The 15,530-nt window shown below is 42.4% G+C and overlaps 1 protein-coding gene across 2 annotated transcripts in view; it reads right to left on the bottom strand.

Moving 5' to 3' along the window:
• Nucleotides 1-15,530, bottom strand: part of LOC140740560 (lysosomal phospholipase A and acyltransferase-like) — a 365,712-nt gene that overhangs the window by 38,230 nt on the left and 311,952 nt on the right. For both annotated transcript variants that reach the window (XM_073069819.1, XM_073069821.1), the window contains one exon: nucleotides 2,650-2,806. In XM_073069819.1, the coding sequence (XP_072925920.1) occupies nucleotides 2,650-2,806 (157 nt within the window). The remainder of the gene's footprint in view (nucleotides 1-2,649; nucleotides 2,807-15,530) is intronic.

Raw genomic sequence — 15,530 nt, 5'->3', positions numbered from 1 at the left:
CATGTTTATCCAGTTAGTGCCAATTAATCAAATATAAGCACAAAAACAAATCTAGAGGTTAATGACCACAGCAATGATAAGTGCCAGCATTAATCAGGTTAATGATAATGGGTTGTTCTAGCTATGTCCTGTTGAGATGGTCTGGGAAATGACAGATGGAAAGCCCCGGTTTGGGCTGAATGATTGAGGTTATTGTGAACGAAACCTACATGGGTAAGTGCACCCTGACAGGGTGCAGCAGGAGACTGCTGGTGAGGAAAAGTAAGAAACAAAAAAATCTATATTCTGTCTTAAAAAGGTGATATCTCCAACTAGGACCCTTGCAATTTCTGCATTTTCCTCCCAAACTGTCTGAGGGAACACCTTGTCAGGCTCTGGGGATTTATTTGCCTCAAGACAGCAAACACCCCTCCACTGTCATCTGTATAGGGTCCACGACGTTGCTGTTGATTTGCCTCAATCTATAGACTCCTGAGCAAATACAGACGCAAAAGATCCATTTAAGATCTCCCCCATCTCTTCCAGCTCCATGCATAGATTACCACACTGCTTGTCCAGAGGACCCTTGTCCCTTGCTGTCCTTTTGCTCTTAATACATCTGTAGAAGCCCCTCGGATTCAACTTTACCTTGTCTGCTAGGGCAACTTCAGACCTTCTTTCAGCCCTCCTGATTTCTTTAAGTGTTCTCTTGCATTTCTTAAACTCCTTAAGTAACTCATTTGTTCCTGCTTGCCTACACCTGCTATGCAACCTCTTAACCAGGGCCTCAATACCTCCTGAAAGCCAAGGTTCCACAAAACCTGCTGACGGGAACATACAAACTCTGTACCCTGTCTGCGGAATTCTTTGCCACAGGCAGCTGTGGAGGCCAAGGCTCTATGTACATTTAAGGCAGAGGTTGATAGGTTCACGATTGGTCAGGACATGAAGGGATACGGGAGGGGGTGAGGACGGAGATGGGGGGGGGGCAGGAGACTGGGGCTGAGAGGAAAAATGGATCAACCACGATGAAATGGTGGTGCAGACTCGATGGGCCAAATGGCCTAATTCTGTGGCTATATCTCACAGATCAGATCTATCTTTTTCCATAATTACCTTGAAACTAATGGCAATATGATCACTAGAGTGTTTCCCTACACAAACCTCTGTCACCTGCCCTGTCTCATTTCCTAATAGATCTAGTATCACACACCCTCTATTTGAAACTTCAAAGGAATACATTTGACAAACTCTTTCCCATCCAGTCCTTTTTATAGTATGGGAGTCCCAGTCAAAGTGTGGAAAGTTAAAATCACCTACCTTGAGAAAATCTGCAGATGCTGGAAATCTGAGCAACACACACAAAATGCTGGAGGAACTCAGATCAGGCAGCATCTATGGAGAAGGGTACAGTTGATGTTTCGGGCCGAGATCCTTCAGCAGGACTGGAGAAAGAAAAAAGAGGGGAGGAAGAAGCACGGGTGGTAGGTGATAGGTAGCTACCACCTGGTACTTCTCCTCCCCTGCCCCATCTTCTTACTCTGACCCCATCTTTCTCCCCCATTCCTGATGAAGTCCTGGCCCGAAACATCGACCGTTTACCTTTCTCCCCCTGCCTGGCCTGCCGAGTTCCTCCAGCATTGTGTGCGTTGCTGTCATGCTCTTGTGCTTCTTGCAACAGTCTGTGATCGCTCTGCAAATCTGTTCTTCAAAATTCCACTCCCATCACTGTTTCCCTGCCCACCTGACCATCCCCTTATGATTGCACTCCTCACTTCCCTTTCTTATCAGATTCCAGAATCTGCAGCTCTTTATCATCTCTATCTCTCACTGCCCAGCACGGTTACCTCCACCCATTCCGTCCCCACCTGCCAATCTACCACCCCTCACTTGCTATTCCTTGCCCCATTGCTCCCCATCACGTCTATATACTGGCCATCTCCCTACTTCCTTCCAGGATCTTGATCCGGAATGTCGACTGTCCATTTCTCTCCTCCAGCAGCTCGTTTATTTTATTTGCCCAAGCATGTTGCTTCCTTGAAGAGGCACACACTAAACCAGCTGTGAACAGTCTTGGGTCTCTTGTCTAAAAAAGTATTGGAGAGAGTCCAGAGGTGGTTTACAAGGAAGTTCCTTGGAATGAAAGGGTTAATGAACAAGGAGTGTGTGATGGCTTTGGACCCATATTCACTGAAGTTAAGAATGAGGAGAGATCTTACTGAAATCTACTGAATATTGAAAGGCCAAGATCGAGTGGACATGGAGAGGATGTTTCCTATAATGGGAAGGTCTGGAACCAGAGGGCACTTCAGAACATGGATGATGAAAGATTTCTTTAACCAGAAGCTGCTGAATCTGTGGACTTTACTGCCACAGATGGCAGTGGAGGCCCAGTCAATGGGTTGATAGGTTCTTGATTAGTAGGATGTCAGAGGTTACAGGGAGAGGGCAGGAGAATGGGGTAGAGGCAGATTAAAATGATGATGAAATGGTGGAGCAGATGTGATGGGCCAAATGCCTCCCATGTCTCATGGTCAATAAGAAACCAGCTTCCTAGGCAGTATCATGCTGCCTAGGAGGAACTGAAAATGATACCAGGCCTGGCCACCCCCATGAATTTGGCAGCAGGAAGCACATTCTGACTGTGCCGAGTATCTTTTGCCCCCTTACCTCATATTGTCGATCCAGCAGTCAATGACAAGGGGCAGAAGCAGCTCAAGGTTCAGCCACAGAGTGAAGTAATCTTCGGTTTTTTTTGCACACAGGTAGTGAACTACGCTAGGCTTGTTCAGCTTGGCCTCCAGCTGGTTTCCCAGGTCACCTGGAACTGTCAAATTCCAAGACAAAGTTACAACCCAAGAATTGAATCAATTGCATAGCAATCAGCTCACTCACTCCGCCCAAAAATGCAAAGACACTGGGAGTGGAAAAGGAACCAGTGCTTGACCAAGTCTGAATTCAGAGGCCAGCTTTGCCTGCTTCCTCTGATCACAGCACCCAGCTCAGTGTCACATGACCAACGTGCAGTGAGATGTAAAGTTTGGATGAGGCCACATTAAATCCAAAATGGATAAAAAATTTGTGTTTATAATCACTATCAATGGTCTCCCCAATTGTACGTAAGCACATTCTCATTATAGAGCCACGAGAGGCAACCTCAGCATGTCCTTGCGTACAATTGGGAGACCATTGATAGTGATTATAAACAAATTTTTTAAAATCCATTTTGGATTTAACTTGGCCTCATCCAAACTTTACATCTCACTGCACGTCAGGCAAATGGGTCATAAAGTATAGCTCTGTACATTAAGGGAAATGAATGAAGAGAAAAATTTGTGTTTATAATCACAAAGAACCCTAACTACATTATTTTCACTATATCGCTAATTTAGTTTTGTTAGCTTTTTATCTCTACAAGATCATCCGTTTTTTACTGGGTTCATAATAAAGGATAAATGCACTTTTTTTGACTTGGAACTTACTGGTAGTTACTTTGGGCGGGTCACACAGTGTCAACTCTCATACTCAGTCTCTCAGCATTTTGGTTTGTTTTCAAGTAACCACGACAGAGTTGATGTATTTTTTGGCAGAATGCCATCATTAAAGTCACTTTACCTCGTACTTCACAGGTGACAATACAATATTCCCAAAGCAAGTAACCATAATTCATTAATACTTTGTCAGAAAGGAGTCAGACCAGGGTTGTATTACCTTTTGTAAATACAGGAGATACAACTCCAAATCAGTGAAATGATTTAAAGCATACAAAATTTATGATTTACCCACATTTATAATTCATATTCTGACTAAATTTGATAAAGCTTTTGATAGCTGACTCACCCAATCTTATTTTTGTGGATTAAAATTGAAATATTTAAAGACATAGTCTTATCTTGCAAATTTAAAAATATTCTGCCTAAATCAGTCGATCAGAGATCTGTCTACATTTTCCAAAGGTTCAATGTTTGAACAACCCCTTCTGACTCTAATCTCAAAAGCACAGATCCCAGGAATTCTCCAGTTTGATCAGACAAGAGTCAAACAACGAGGCAGCCGACAAAATGAAGCTTCTTGAAGCGGTTTAAAGTTCAAAGTACATTTATTATCAGAGTATGTATAAATTAAACAACCCAGAGATTCGGTCCCTTACAGGCAGCCACAAGAAACCTGAAAGAACCCATTGAAAAAGACCAACAAACACCCAATGCAGAGAGAGGGGGAAACCCCCCCACAAATTATGCAAACAATAAAAGCAAGCAACAGCATTCAGAACAAAAGTGAGTCCGTAGACTCTCTCTCTGTGGAGAGTGCAGTAAACATGATGGAGCAGAGAGCAGAACTGGCCCGATCCACACCTCCCATCCCAACAGACTGCCTTTGAAGTCCATCTGATCCAGCATTTCAATTGCCCAAACATTGGGTCGTTCCCCACACTAGGGCCTGGGCCCCATCACATCGATGTGTTCTGGGCCTGGACCCCACCGCCATGTTCCACCCCGTACCCGACCCTTCTAAACTGGCCCCACGCCTGGACCGATCAGACCTCGCTCCCAGTTTAGGTGGGATGGGCCCTGAAACTCCTCCGCTCTTGACTTTACTCCTTTTGCTCTGACTCCATCTCGAAACAAACCACTTGCTTCACAAACCAGAGTGGATTGGAACGACTCAGCCGGCCATCTTCTAAAGACCAGGCAAGGTGTTGACGTCTGTGTTATTGAAACTAAGTGAATGTTTGAGTTGCATTGCTGGCAAAGGTCAAATAGAGAAAAAGTCATTGGCTTCTGGGAATTCTGGGGCACAAATGACTGAAAGTAATTAAAAAGTCTCAATATTAACACAGTTCACAGAGGAAGTCTCTCAAAGCCCCTGCTAGAGGTTTCCACACAGAAATCAACACCCAGCCTCAGTGGGCTAAGAATCGTTTTTCCCCATGTTCCTTCAGTTATGCTCCTCAACCATTACTGATGACGAGTCTGTACACAGAGCAGGAAGGGCATTTCAACTCCTTTTGGACCTTTACCTCAATTTGTTCAAAGTTCAAAGTAAAATTTATTATCATAGTACAGACATGTCACCACATACAACCTTGAGATGATTCCTCTGTGAGCATACTTATCAAATCTATAGAACAGTACCTGTAAACATCAGGAACAGTAAACAAACTGTGCAAATGCAGATATAAACAAATAGCAATAAATTACGAGTATGAAATAACAATATAACAGAGTCCTTAACTGAGTGTAGTTATCCCCTTTTGTTCAAGAGCCTGATGGTTGAGGGGTAGTAAACATTCTTGAACATGGTGGTGCGAGTCCTGAGGCTCTTCTGCCTTCTACCTGACGACAGCAGCAAGAAAAGAGCATGGCCTGGGTGGTGAGGATCTTTGATGATGGATGCTGCTTTTCTGTGGCAACATTTCATGTAGGTGTGCTCAATGGTTGGAAGGGTTTTACCCGTGATGTACTGGGCTGAATCCACTATCCTTTGTGGGATTTTCCGCTCAAAAGCATTGGTGTTTCTGTACCAGGCTGGAATGCAGCCAGTCAGCACACTTTCCACCACACGTCTGTAGAAGTTTGTCAAGGGTTTTGATGACATGCCAAACCTCCACAGACTCGAGGAAGTAGAGGCACTGCTGTGCTTTCTTTGCAATAATATTTATATGATGGGTCCAGGGCAGTTCCTCAGAGATGGTGATACCTAGAAATTTAGAGTTACTGACCCTCTCCACCTCTGATCCTCCGTTGATTACTCATGGACCTCTGGTTTCACTCTCCTAAAGTCTACAATCAGTTCCTTGGTCTTACTGACATTGAGTGAGAGGTTGTTATTATGCCACTCAGCCAAGTTTTCAATCTCCCTCATTCCTCACCCCCTTTGATACAGCCCACAACAGTGGTGTCATCAGCAAACTTGTATCTGGTGTTGGAGCTGTGCTTGGCCGCACAGTCGCAGGTGTAGAGTGAGTAGAGCAGGGGACTAAACACACAGCCCTCTGGTGCTGATGGAGATCGTGGAGGAGATGCTTTTGCCAATCTGAACTGACTGAGGTCCACAGGTGAGGAAATCCAGGATCCAATTGTACAAGGGGGTATTGAGACGCAGGTCCTGGAGTTTACTGATAAGTTTTGAGGGATGATGGTGTTAAATGCCAAGCTGCACGACTTCCGGTACGATGGCGATTGTTTAGCTGCTCCGAACTTTTGTTCCATTACTGTCGCTATCTTTGCACTAAATGTCTCCATTTTTTAAACCTTAGTTAGGAATTTTTTCGGTATCTCTTACTTGCCTGTGAACATACCTAACTTATGTTACCTAACTTAACTTACCTAACTTAAGAACTTTTTAAAAGCTATTATTAATGCTGTTTGAGATAGTGATTTAGATGCATATCATATTTTTTTACTGAGTTAAGTATTGTATGTTATTAGTTTTGCTACAACAAGTGTATGGGACATTGGAAAAAAAGTTGAATTTCCCCATGGGGATGAATAAAGTATCTAACTATCTATCAATGTCTAGCAAGAGTTCTAAATCCGGGAGAAAGGAAGCTATGGCTCCCTCAGACGAGACCCTGGTTGCGCTCGGAAAGCTCCGAGACAAAATTTTAAAGGAATTTAAAACCGCTTTCAAACAGTTGGAAGACAAACTGGATCGGATCAACGATAAAGTGGACAAACATGCCGAACAACTATCTCGCATCGATTCGACTTCTGAAGATTTAGAAAGTCGTGTTCGATACTTGGAGACTCTCTGTTCCAGCTTAGAGGAAAAATCTAACAAACTTCTTTCCAAAATGGTGGATCTCGAAAATCGCAGCAGACGCTGCAATCTCAGAATTCTTGGATTGCCAGAGGCGACCAAACATGGACCAACCATGAAGTTTTTCGCCAAGTTTCTCTGTGAGATATTTGGGAAAGATTTGCTTCCGAACCCGCCCGAGCGCGAACGGGCACACAGAGTTTACGTTCCCCCCGGAATTCTGGGCTCCCATCCGCGACCAGTAATCTTGTGTTTCCATCAATACCAGGTAAAACACAGTCTGATTCTAGAGGCACGTCGCAGGGGGTCTTTTCCTTTCCAGGATACAACCATTCGCTTTGTGGAAGATTTTGCACTTCAGACCTTAAAGATGCGCGCTGAGTTTAAAGGCGCAATGAAAGTGCTTTTTGATCGTGGTTTTAAACCCTCTCTTCGCAATCCTGCCGATCTACGAATCAAGCTTAATACTGGAAAATACAAGTGGTTCAAATCAGCGAAGGAAGCTGAAGCATTTGTGGCAAGTCTTCCGGCTATCCAGTCATCTTCGGAATCCGATCGGACCTCCTAAAATGGTGGATAAGTACTCCTCGTAGTAAAATTACTTTTTCTGGACTCAGACTTCACTTGAATCACTCAGACATTATTCATTGAAACTCTAAGGGCTGTTGACAATCTCTCCCGGGATTTGGTGTGTGTGTAATCTATTTTTATTCTTGTATAACTTTACCTACAGAGTTCTACAACTGACTCTAACTTGTTTTGGAGGTTCGAAGTCTTTAGTGAAGGCCTCCCTGTTTGTTGGTTCACAGTTTAATTGCTGATTTATTTTTCCTTTTTTAAAATATTTATTTATTTTCTTTTTTTCTTTTCTTCACCCCTTTTTTCTAATCTCTGATTTTTTTCCTCTCCTCTCTGTAAATGGTTGATAAATACTCGTCTTGAATTTATAATTTTCCCCTTCCTCTCCTTTTTTTTTAAACCTTTTTTTCCCCCTTCTCTTACTTTATTCTTCTATAATTTTTCACGGGTAGGTTAGTTATGGTTTTCTTCCGATTTTCTCTGTATTAAGTTTTATATTTCTGCAGAAGGTGTTCTAATCTGTAGTTATGTTTTCTAGTGCATAAACTAGTTACTATTTGCTATAGTATTTATACGGAACTGTTGTTAATGACACAGATCTGGAAGTTGTACTTGGGTTAATTTTTTTGGTAGAGCTAGCTACTTGTTTTGGTAGCCGTCTAGTTTTGGGTTGTGTGGGTGGGGTGTATTTTCCAGTTCCAACATCACTCACTGTATTTATTGTTTCTCTTTATTGCTCAGGACATGTATATGTTTTGATTTTACGAATCTATGTTTACATTTCTGCTCCCAGACTGCTATTGTACTGCTTGACTTTTTATATGCCAGCTGCCTTTTATGCATTAATAATTGATAATGGCTAGTGCACTTAAATTCGTGAGCTGGAATGTAAAGGGATTGAATCACCCTGTTAAAAGGAGGAAGGTATTCGCACATATCAAACAACTCAAAGCTGACATTGCTTTCCTTCAAGAAACTCATATTCGTTGTTTTGATAACTCCCGGCTTCTGTTAAAGTGGGCAGGTCAGCATTTTCATTCATCCTTTGCCGCTAAAGCTAGGGGAGTCTCCATTCTTATTAACTCAAATATTCCTTTTGAATTCCATAATAAAATATCTGATACAAATGGCCGTTTTATTATTGTTTCTGGTAAACTATATAACACTAAAGTTGCACTAGCAAACCTGTATGCCCCCAACTTTGATGATGTTAACTTTTTTGAACGGTTTTTTTCCTCACTACCAGACTTAAACTCATACTCTCTTATACTGGGTGGTGACTTCAACTGTTGGTTGGATCCTAAACTGGATCGATCATCCTCTGTTACCAGATCACCTACTAAATCTGCCTTAGCTATCCAATCGTTTCTCTCTAATTTTGGTATCTCTGATATATGGCGTTTCCTCCATCCTACGGAGAGAGATTATTCTTTTTTCTCACATGTTCACCATACCTTCACTAGAATTGACCATTTCTTACTCGATAACCAACTTATCCCATTTGCCCACTCTTGTGACTATCAGAGTATACTGATTTCTGACCATGCCCCAATTACCCTCTCTCTGAACTTTCCTGGTCTCCCTCAGAGGAATAAACACTGGCGGTTTGATTCAACTTTATTATCGGATGATGATTTTGTAAAATTTATTAAGGATTAGATAACCTTTTATTTTAACACTAATACATCACCTGAAGTGCCATCCCAGATTGTCTGGGAAGCCATGAAAGCATATTTGAGGGGTCAAATAATCTCTTACACAGCAAATCTCAACAGAAGATCCCGTGCAGATTGATCAGACCTCATTAACCAGATTAAAGATTTGGATCAAATATATGCCCAAACTAAGAACCCTGAATTATACAAGAAGTGCGTTGAACTCCAAACTAAATTTAACCTTCTGTCCACTCAACCTGTCGAACGCCAACTTCTCGAAAGCAAGAGTCGCTTTTACATTCATGGGGATAAGTCTGGTAAATTCCTAGCCAATCAGCTGAGGCGTTCCAAAGCCAAACAACATATTACAAAGATCCGGAAGGAGAACGGAGACTTTACATCGGATCATTTAGAAATTAATGACGCATTTAAAAATTTTTATTCTCGGCTTTATTCCTCTGAATCTCTGAATGACAATATCTCTGTTGATCAATTTTTTTTTTTATTTTTTTTTTTTTTTTTAAACAGAATCTGAATATCCCCTCACTTTCATCTGATTTCAAAGCCAAACTCAATGCGCCTATATCAGCAGAAGAAATATCTTTTGCAATTTCTGCACTGTCCTCAGGGAAATCTCCTGGACCTGATGGGTTCCCTGTAGAATTTTATAAATCATTCTCTTCACTTCTTTCTCCTCAGTTACTTTCAGTATTATCTGACTCGTTTAATTACGGCAAATTGCCACCCTCTTTCAATGAGGCATCTATTATCCTTCTTTTAAAAAAGGGCAAAGAGTGTTCCTCGTACAGGCCGATCTCTCTGCTCAATGTTGATGTAAAGATCTTAGCTAAAGTGTTGGCTCATAGATTAGAAACCGTAATTCCCTCCATTATCTCTGATGACCAAACAGGCTTTATTAAAAACCGTCTCCCTTTTTTTAACATTCGGCGTCTATTTAATATTTTATACTCAGCTCCAACTGGGACCCCTGAATGTGTTATTTCCCTCGATGCGGAGAAAGCATTTGATCGTATAGAGTGGAACTACCTTTTTGCAGTCTTAGAAAAATTTGACCTCGGCCAAAGTTTCATCTCTTGGATCCAATTGCTGTACCTGTGTCCTACTGCTTCTGTTTTAACTAATTTTCAGAAATCCCAAGTATTTAATCTCAAACGTGGCACCTGTCAGGGATGCCCCTTAAGTCCCTTTCTCTTTGATTTGGCTATAGAACCTCTGGCGATAGCATTTCGAAACTGTCCTGAATTGACTGGGATTTGGAGAGGGGGTGTTGAGCATAAAGTTTCTCTCTATGCTGATGACTTATTACTCTTTCTCTCAAATCCGTCTACATCCTTACCTCTAATGTTTTCACTTCTTGACCAGTTTAGCCAGATCTCTGGCTATAAACTTAATTTACATAAGAGTGAACTTTTCCCAATTAATAAAGAAGCACAAGAACTAATATTGCATGATCTCCCTTTTAAAGTAGTCCATAATCAATTTACTTATCTTGGAATTACAGTCACAAGGAAGTTTAAAGATCTCTTTCGTGAAAACTTTGTCAATCTTTCATATGCTATAAAACAGAGTCTGGTACAATGGTCACCTCTATCTATGTCTTTGGTAGGTCGTATTAATGTTGTTAAAATGTATGTTCTCCCCAAATTTTTATACTTATTTCAATCTATCCCAATTTTTATTCCCAAATCTTTTTTTGATTCCTTAGACTCTATTATTTTGTCATATCTGTGGCAGAATAAGCGCTCTAGAATTAATAAAATCCACCTCCAAAAATCTAAAAAAGAGGGTGGCATGGCTTTACCTAACTTTCGCTTATATTATTGGGCAGCTAATATACGTTGTGCTACCTTCTGGTCTTTCTTCCACAGCCAACCCGAGTGCCCTAACTGGGTGGCAATGGAGCTGAGCTCCACTAAAGAATTATCTATATCTGCACTTCTTGGCTCTGCACTCCCTAGTAGTCTGCCCAGATCAATAGCTAATCCTCTTGTCAGACACACTTTGCGTATATGGGCTCAGTTCAGGAAATGCTATGGTTTCCAGGGGTTTTCCGTTTCTAGCCCTGTCGCACATAATCACCTTTTTTTTTTTTTTACCTACTACGTATGATTCAGCATTCCATGTTTAGTACAGGAAGGGCATTAGACATTTTGAAGATCTCTTCATTGATAATCGCTTCGCTTCTTTTCAGCAGCTCTCTGTTAAGTTCAACCTGCCTAACGCTCACTTTTTCAGATATCTCCAAATCCGACACTTTATTGCTCCTTTAATTCCTAACTTTCCTGAAATGCCTGCGAAAAATGCTATGGACCTATTTTTTTCCATTAATCCACTAGGTAAAGGTTTAATATCAATTATCCGAGATAAACTAGCGGCCTTACGATGGGCCCGTGGATAAAATTAAAATGGCCTGGGAGCAGGTTTTAAATATCTCCTTATCCGAGGAGAGCTGGGACTCAGTTCTCAAATCGGTTAACTCAACCTCTCTTTGTGCTCACCATTGCCTTTTACAGTTTAAGATTGTTCATAGAGCCCATATGTCTAAATCTAAACTATCTCGATTCTACCCTGGCATTAGTCCGCTCTGTGATAAATGCAAGAGGGGCGTGGCCTCTCTCATCCATATGTACTGGCTCTGTCCTAGCTTGGAGAAATTCTGGAAAGATGTCTTCACTACATTATCGGGTATTCTGAATCAGCACCTAGAACCAAACCCCTTAATTGCTCTGTTCGGTTTTTGGGGCGAGACTGATTTATGTCTGGGTCCGACCAAATGCCGAATACTATCCTTTGCCTCTCTCCTGGCTAAACGCTTGATCCTCCTTAGATGGAGAGATGTTGCCCCGCCCACTCATGCGCAATGGCTTAACGACATTATGGCCTGCTTGGACCTCGAAAAAATTCATTATTCAGTTCTTAATTCGGATCTAAAGTTCCATAAGGTCTGGGGGCCTTTTATCGAGTACTTTCATAACCTTCCTCTTGACTAGGGTTTTTTTTTCTTTTTTTTTCTTCTTTTCGGTCCCTTGCTTTCAGCTCCCTTTTTTTTCCCCTGGTAGTAGGCATTATTATCCTCTGTTGCTAAGTGTATTCACAGTCTGGGAGTTTGACTGTCCTGACCTATACTCTTTATATTGTGTGGTGGTTGGTCTGGAGTTGTTGTTGTTTTTTTCTTGTGTTGTGGGGCTTGGGGAGGACACTAAGCTCACTTGTCTTTAATTTAGGTGCTTTTTTGTTAAATTCTCTTCCTTTGTAGCATATTGTTATTGTATGCTTAATTTTGCACTGTATTAATGCTCCTCATTGGGATTTGGGGTTTTTAATTTGTAAAATGTTTTGAAAAACTAATAAAAAAATTTAAAAAAAAAATGCCAAGCTGCAATTGTTAAAGAGCATTCTGATGTATGCATCTTTGCTGTTCAGATGCTCCAGGGTTGTGCAAAGAGCCAACGAGACAGCATCTGCTGTAGACCTGTTGCTTCAGTAGGTGAACTGGAACAGAATCCAAGACACCATTCAGAGAGAAGCCGATATAATTCGACACCAGACTCTCAAAACACTTCAACACTGCGGATGCAAGTGCCACTGGGCCATAGTCATTTAGATAGGTTACAATGCTCTTCCTGGGGACTGATACGATTGAAGCCTGCTTGAAGCAGATGGGTAACACACACTGCTGGAGCGAGAGGCTAAGGATACCCGTGAATACAGCAGCCAGCTAGTCGACACAGGTCTTGAGTACTCAGCCAGGTCCTCCGTCCTGAATGGATGCTTTCCTTGGATTCACTCTCTTAAAGGCACCCCGCACATCACCTTCAGATATTGAGACCACAGGATCTTCAGGAGACACTGGGGTGTGCAATGGTTCTTTCCTGTTCTGGTGTCAGAGTGAGCATAGATGCTCATCTGGAAGTGAAGCTCTGCTGTCCTCTACATCACAAGATGTAGCTTTGTCGGAAGTTATGGCATTCAAATCCTGTCACAGCTGTCGAGCAGCCCTCATTGATTCCAGTCTAGTCTGGAATCTCCACTTTGTCCAAAAGATGGCTTTCTGGAGATCATACCTGCATTTCTTGTAGCATTCTGGATCTCCAGACTTGAATGCCTCTAATCCAGCTCTCAGCGGTTTTGGATTTTATTATTCATCTAGGGCCTCTGATTGGGGAAAACCCTGAACAATTTTGTGGGCACACAATCATTCACAGCTGTTTTAATAAAGTCTGTAACGACCCTGGTGTAGTCATTCAGATCCTCAGACGACTTTGTGAACATGGTCCAGTCCACTGACTCAAGGCAATCCTGTAAACGTACCTCAGCCTCCCGTGACCACCTCTGGTTGTCTTGATCACTGGAGCCTTGATCTTCAGGCTCTGTCTGAATGCAGGTAGCAGGAGTACAGCTGAATGATCCAACTTGCCAAAATGTGGTCTCGAGAAGGAGTGATAGGCAGTGGCCTGGTCTGCAGGGACCTCTGGTGACCACGTTACGTGCTGGTGGTAATTGGGCAGGCTTTTCTTCAAACAGGCCATGTTAAAGTCACCGACTATAATTTGAAATGCATCGGGATGGGCTGTTTCTTGTTTACAGACAGCATCATGCATTTTCACAAGTGCTTGCTGGAGGTATGTAAACTGCAGTCAGGATCACGGATGAGAACTCCTGAGGCAAGCAGAATGGTCTACATTTAATCGTTAGTAGCTCTAAGTCAGGGGATCAAGAAGTCGACATAACCCCAACGTCCGTGCACCAATGAGAATTGACTAAAAAGCATACGCTGTCACCCCTTTCCTTACCAGAATGTGAGGCTCGATCCACTCTGAAAATATTAAAACCTTCTGGTCCGATAGACGCATCCACGTCTTCAATGCTAAGCAAGTCTCAATGCAATGAACAATTGAGATCTGCCTCTGATACAGCAGCCTTGCCCTGAGATCGTCAATCTTATTTTCAACCGACGGTACACTCACTGACAAGGAGGTAGGCAGAGGAGACCTCATCCCACTGTGCTTCAGTCTAGTCCTTAAAAAATCTCTTACAGATTTCTATTTTATGCAAAATACCACTTGCAGATCAGCTGGGGAATTAACTCTGTACCCAAGGTCAACTGTAGTTGGGGCCCGGTTCACTTACAATGGATCAGAAAGGCTGCAGACTCGAATTCTACTCTGAGCACAAGATTCCAGATTCCCATCTCGGGGAAGTGACCATCACATGCAGCCATCTCCTGATGGAACTCTGAACCAAGACTCTGCCTGGCCTCTTGAGTGGAAGTAAAGAACTCCCTGATAGAGAGGGAAGGATTACTCTGGGCACCCTGGCTGTTACTCACTCCCCAATCAATACCAGTAAAAGAAGATTTCTGGTTAACCAGTTTACTGAAGTACCCAGGCTTGCAGCTGACACACAGGAAAATGCAGAACCTACCTGCTGCAGATTGAAAACTTGGGTACTAAATACAAAATGGGGACGCTCCAGCTTCCTGGCACTGTGTGATGTACAGCAGTCACTTTCGAGACCACTCCACAAGCGAAATGGCTGGTAAATTGTAGGCAAAGCCTCACCCCAAACTTTGCTTACCATCAGAACTTTCAAACACATTTGGAACCTATTGAAAAATTTCCTAAGCAAATGGAAAAATTTTAAAGAATTAAATCATTGATGCAAACACATCGCCCCATTGCTTCAGAGGAGGGGACTCGCTATTCAACATCAGTTCAGACTAGACACAGGTACAGCAGCCAGGCGCTCTGCTAAATGTGGGGAATAGCAAGCAACGCCGTGTGATGCAAGTATCCTAGAAATCACTGAAGCCCACCTGTCAGAGACTCGGGGATCTGGAACTTCTCGACGCTAGGGTGCATGACAGAAATTCCCAGTGGAACTGCCATACTTCCCAACAATTTGTTAGCAAAGTTAACCTGCGAAAGCTTGTTGTGCAAGAGTTACCTGCTCAGCTTCCTGGAAGAGCGAATTACCGGTTGGGCGATGTTTGGCTTATCTATCGTCTGTAAAGGTACCAAGATAAATAGCAATTTTCTTCTCCAAAACAATTGGATGGCTTACATCATCTTCTGAATAGGCAAGAAGCAACGACTTAGCTGGCATCACACACAAAATGCTGGAGAACCTAGCAGGTCAGGCATTATCTATGGAGAGGAATACACAGACCCTTCATCAGGACTTGGCCCTAAATGTCGACCATTTATTCCTCTTCATAGATGCTGGGTCTGTTGAGTTCTTCCAGCATTTTGTGTGTGTTGCTCTGGATTTCCAGCATCTGCAGAATCTTGTGTTTATGATTCTCTCTCTCTCACTCTGTGAGAGAGGAAGTTCACATCCCCGAGATAAGCCAATAACAATTTGGAGATTTCCTTTTATAATAAACCACTGTTACTTTCACACTAATCATCTTTTTCAGTGTATTATCACATTTCAGAGAGGAAGTCTCTTAAAGAAGCCCCGCTGGAGATTTTTACACATAACTCAGCACCCCGCCTCAGTGGGCTGAGTTAAGAATAATCTCTCCACACCCCC

This window comes from Hemitrygon akajei, chromosome 17, assembly GCF_048418815.1.
Source record: "Hemitrygon akajei chromosome 17, sHemAka1.3, whole genome shotgun sequence".
NCBI lineage: Eukaryota > Metazoa > Chordata > Chondrichthyes > Myliobatiformes > Dasyatidae > Hemitrygon > Hemitrygon akajei.
Note: the sequence above shows the minus strand (reverse complement) of the source record. Positions and strands in the feature narration are given on the sequence as shown.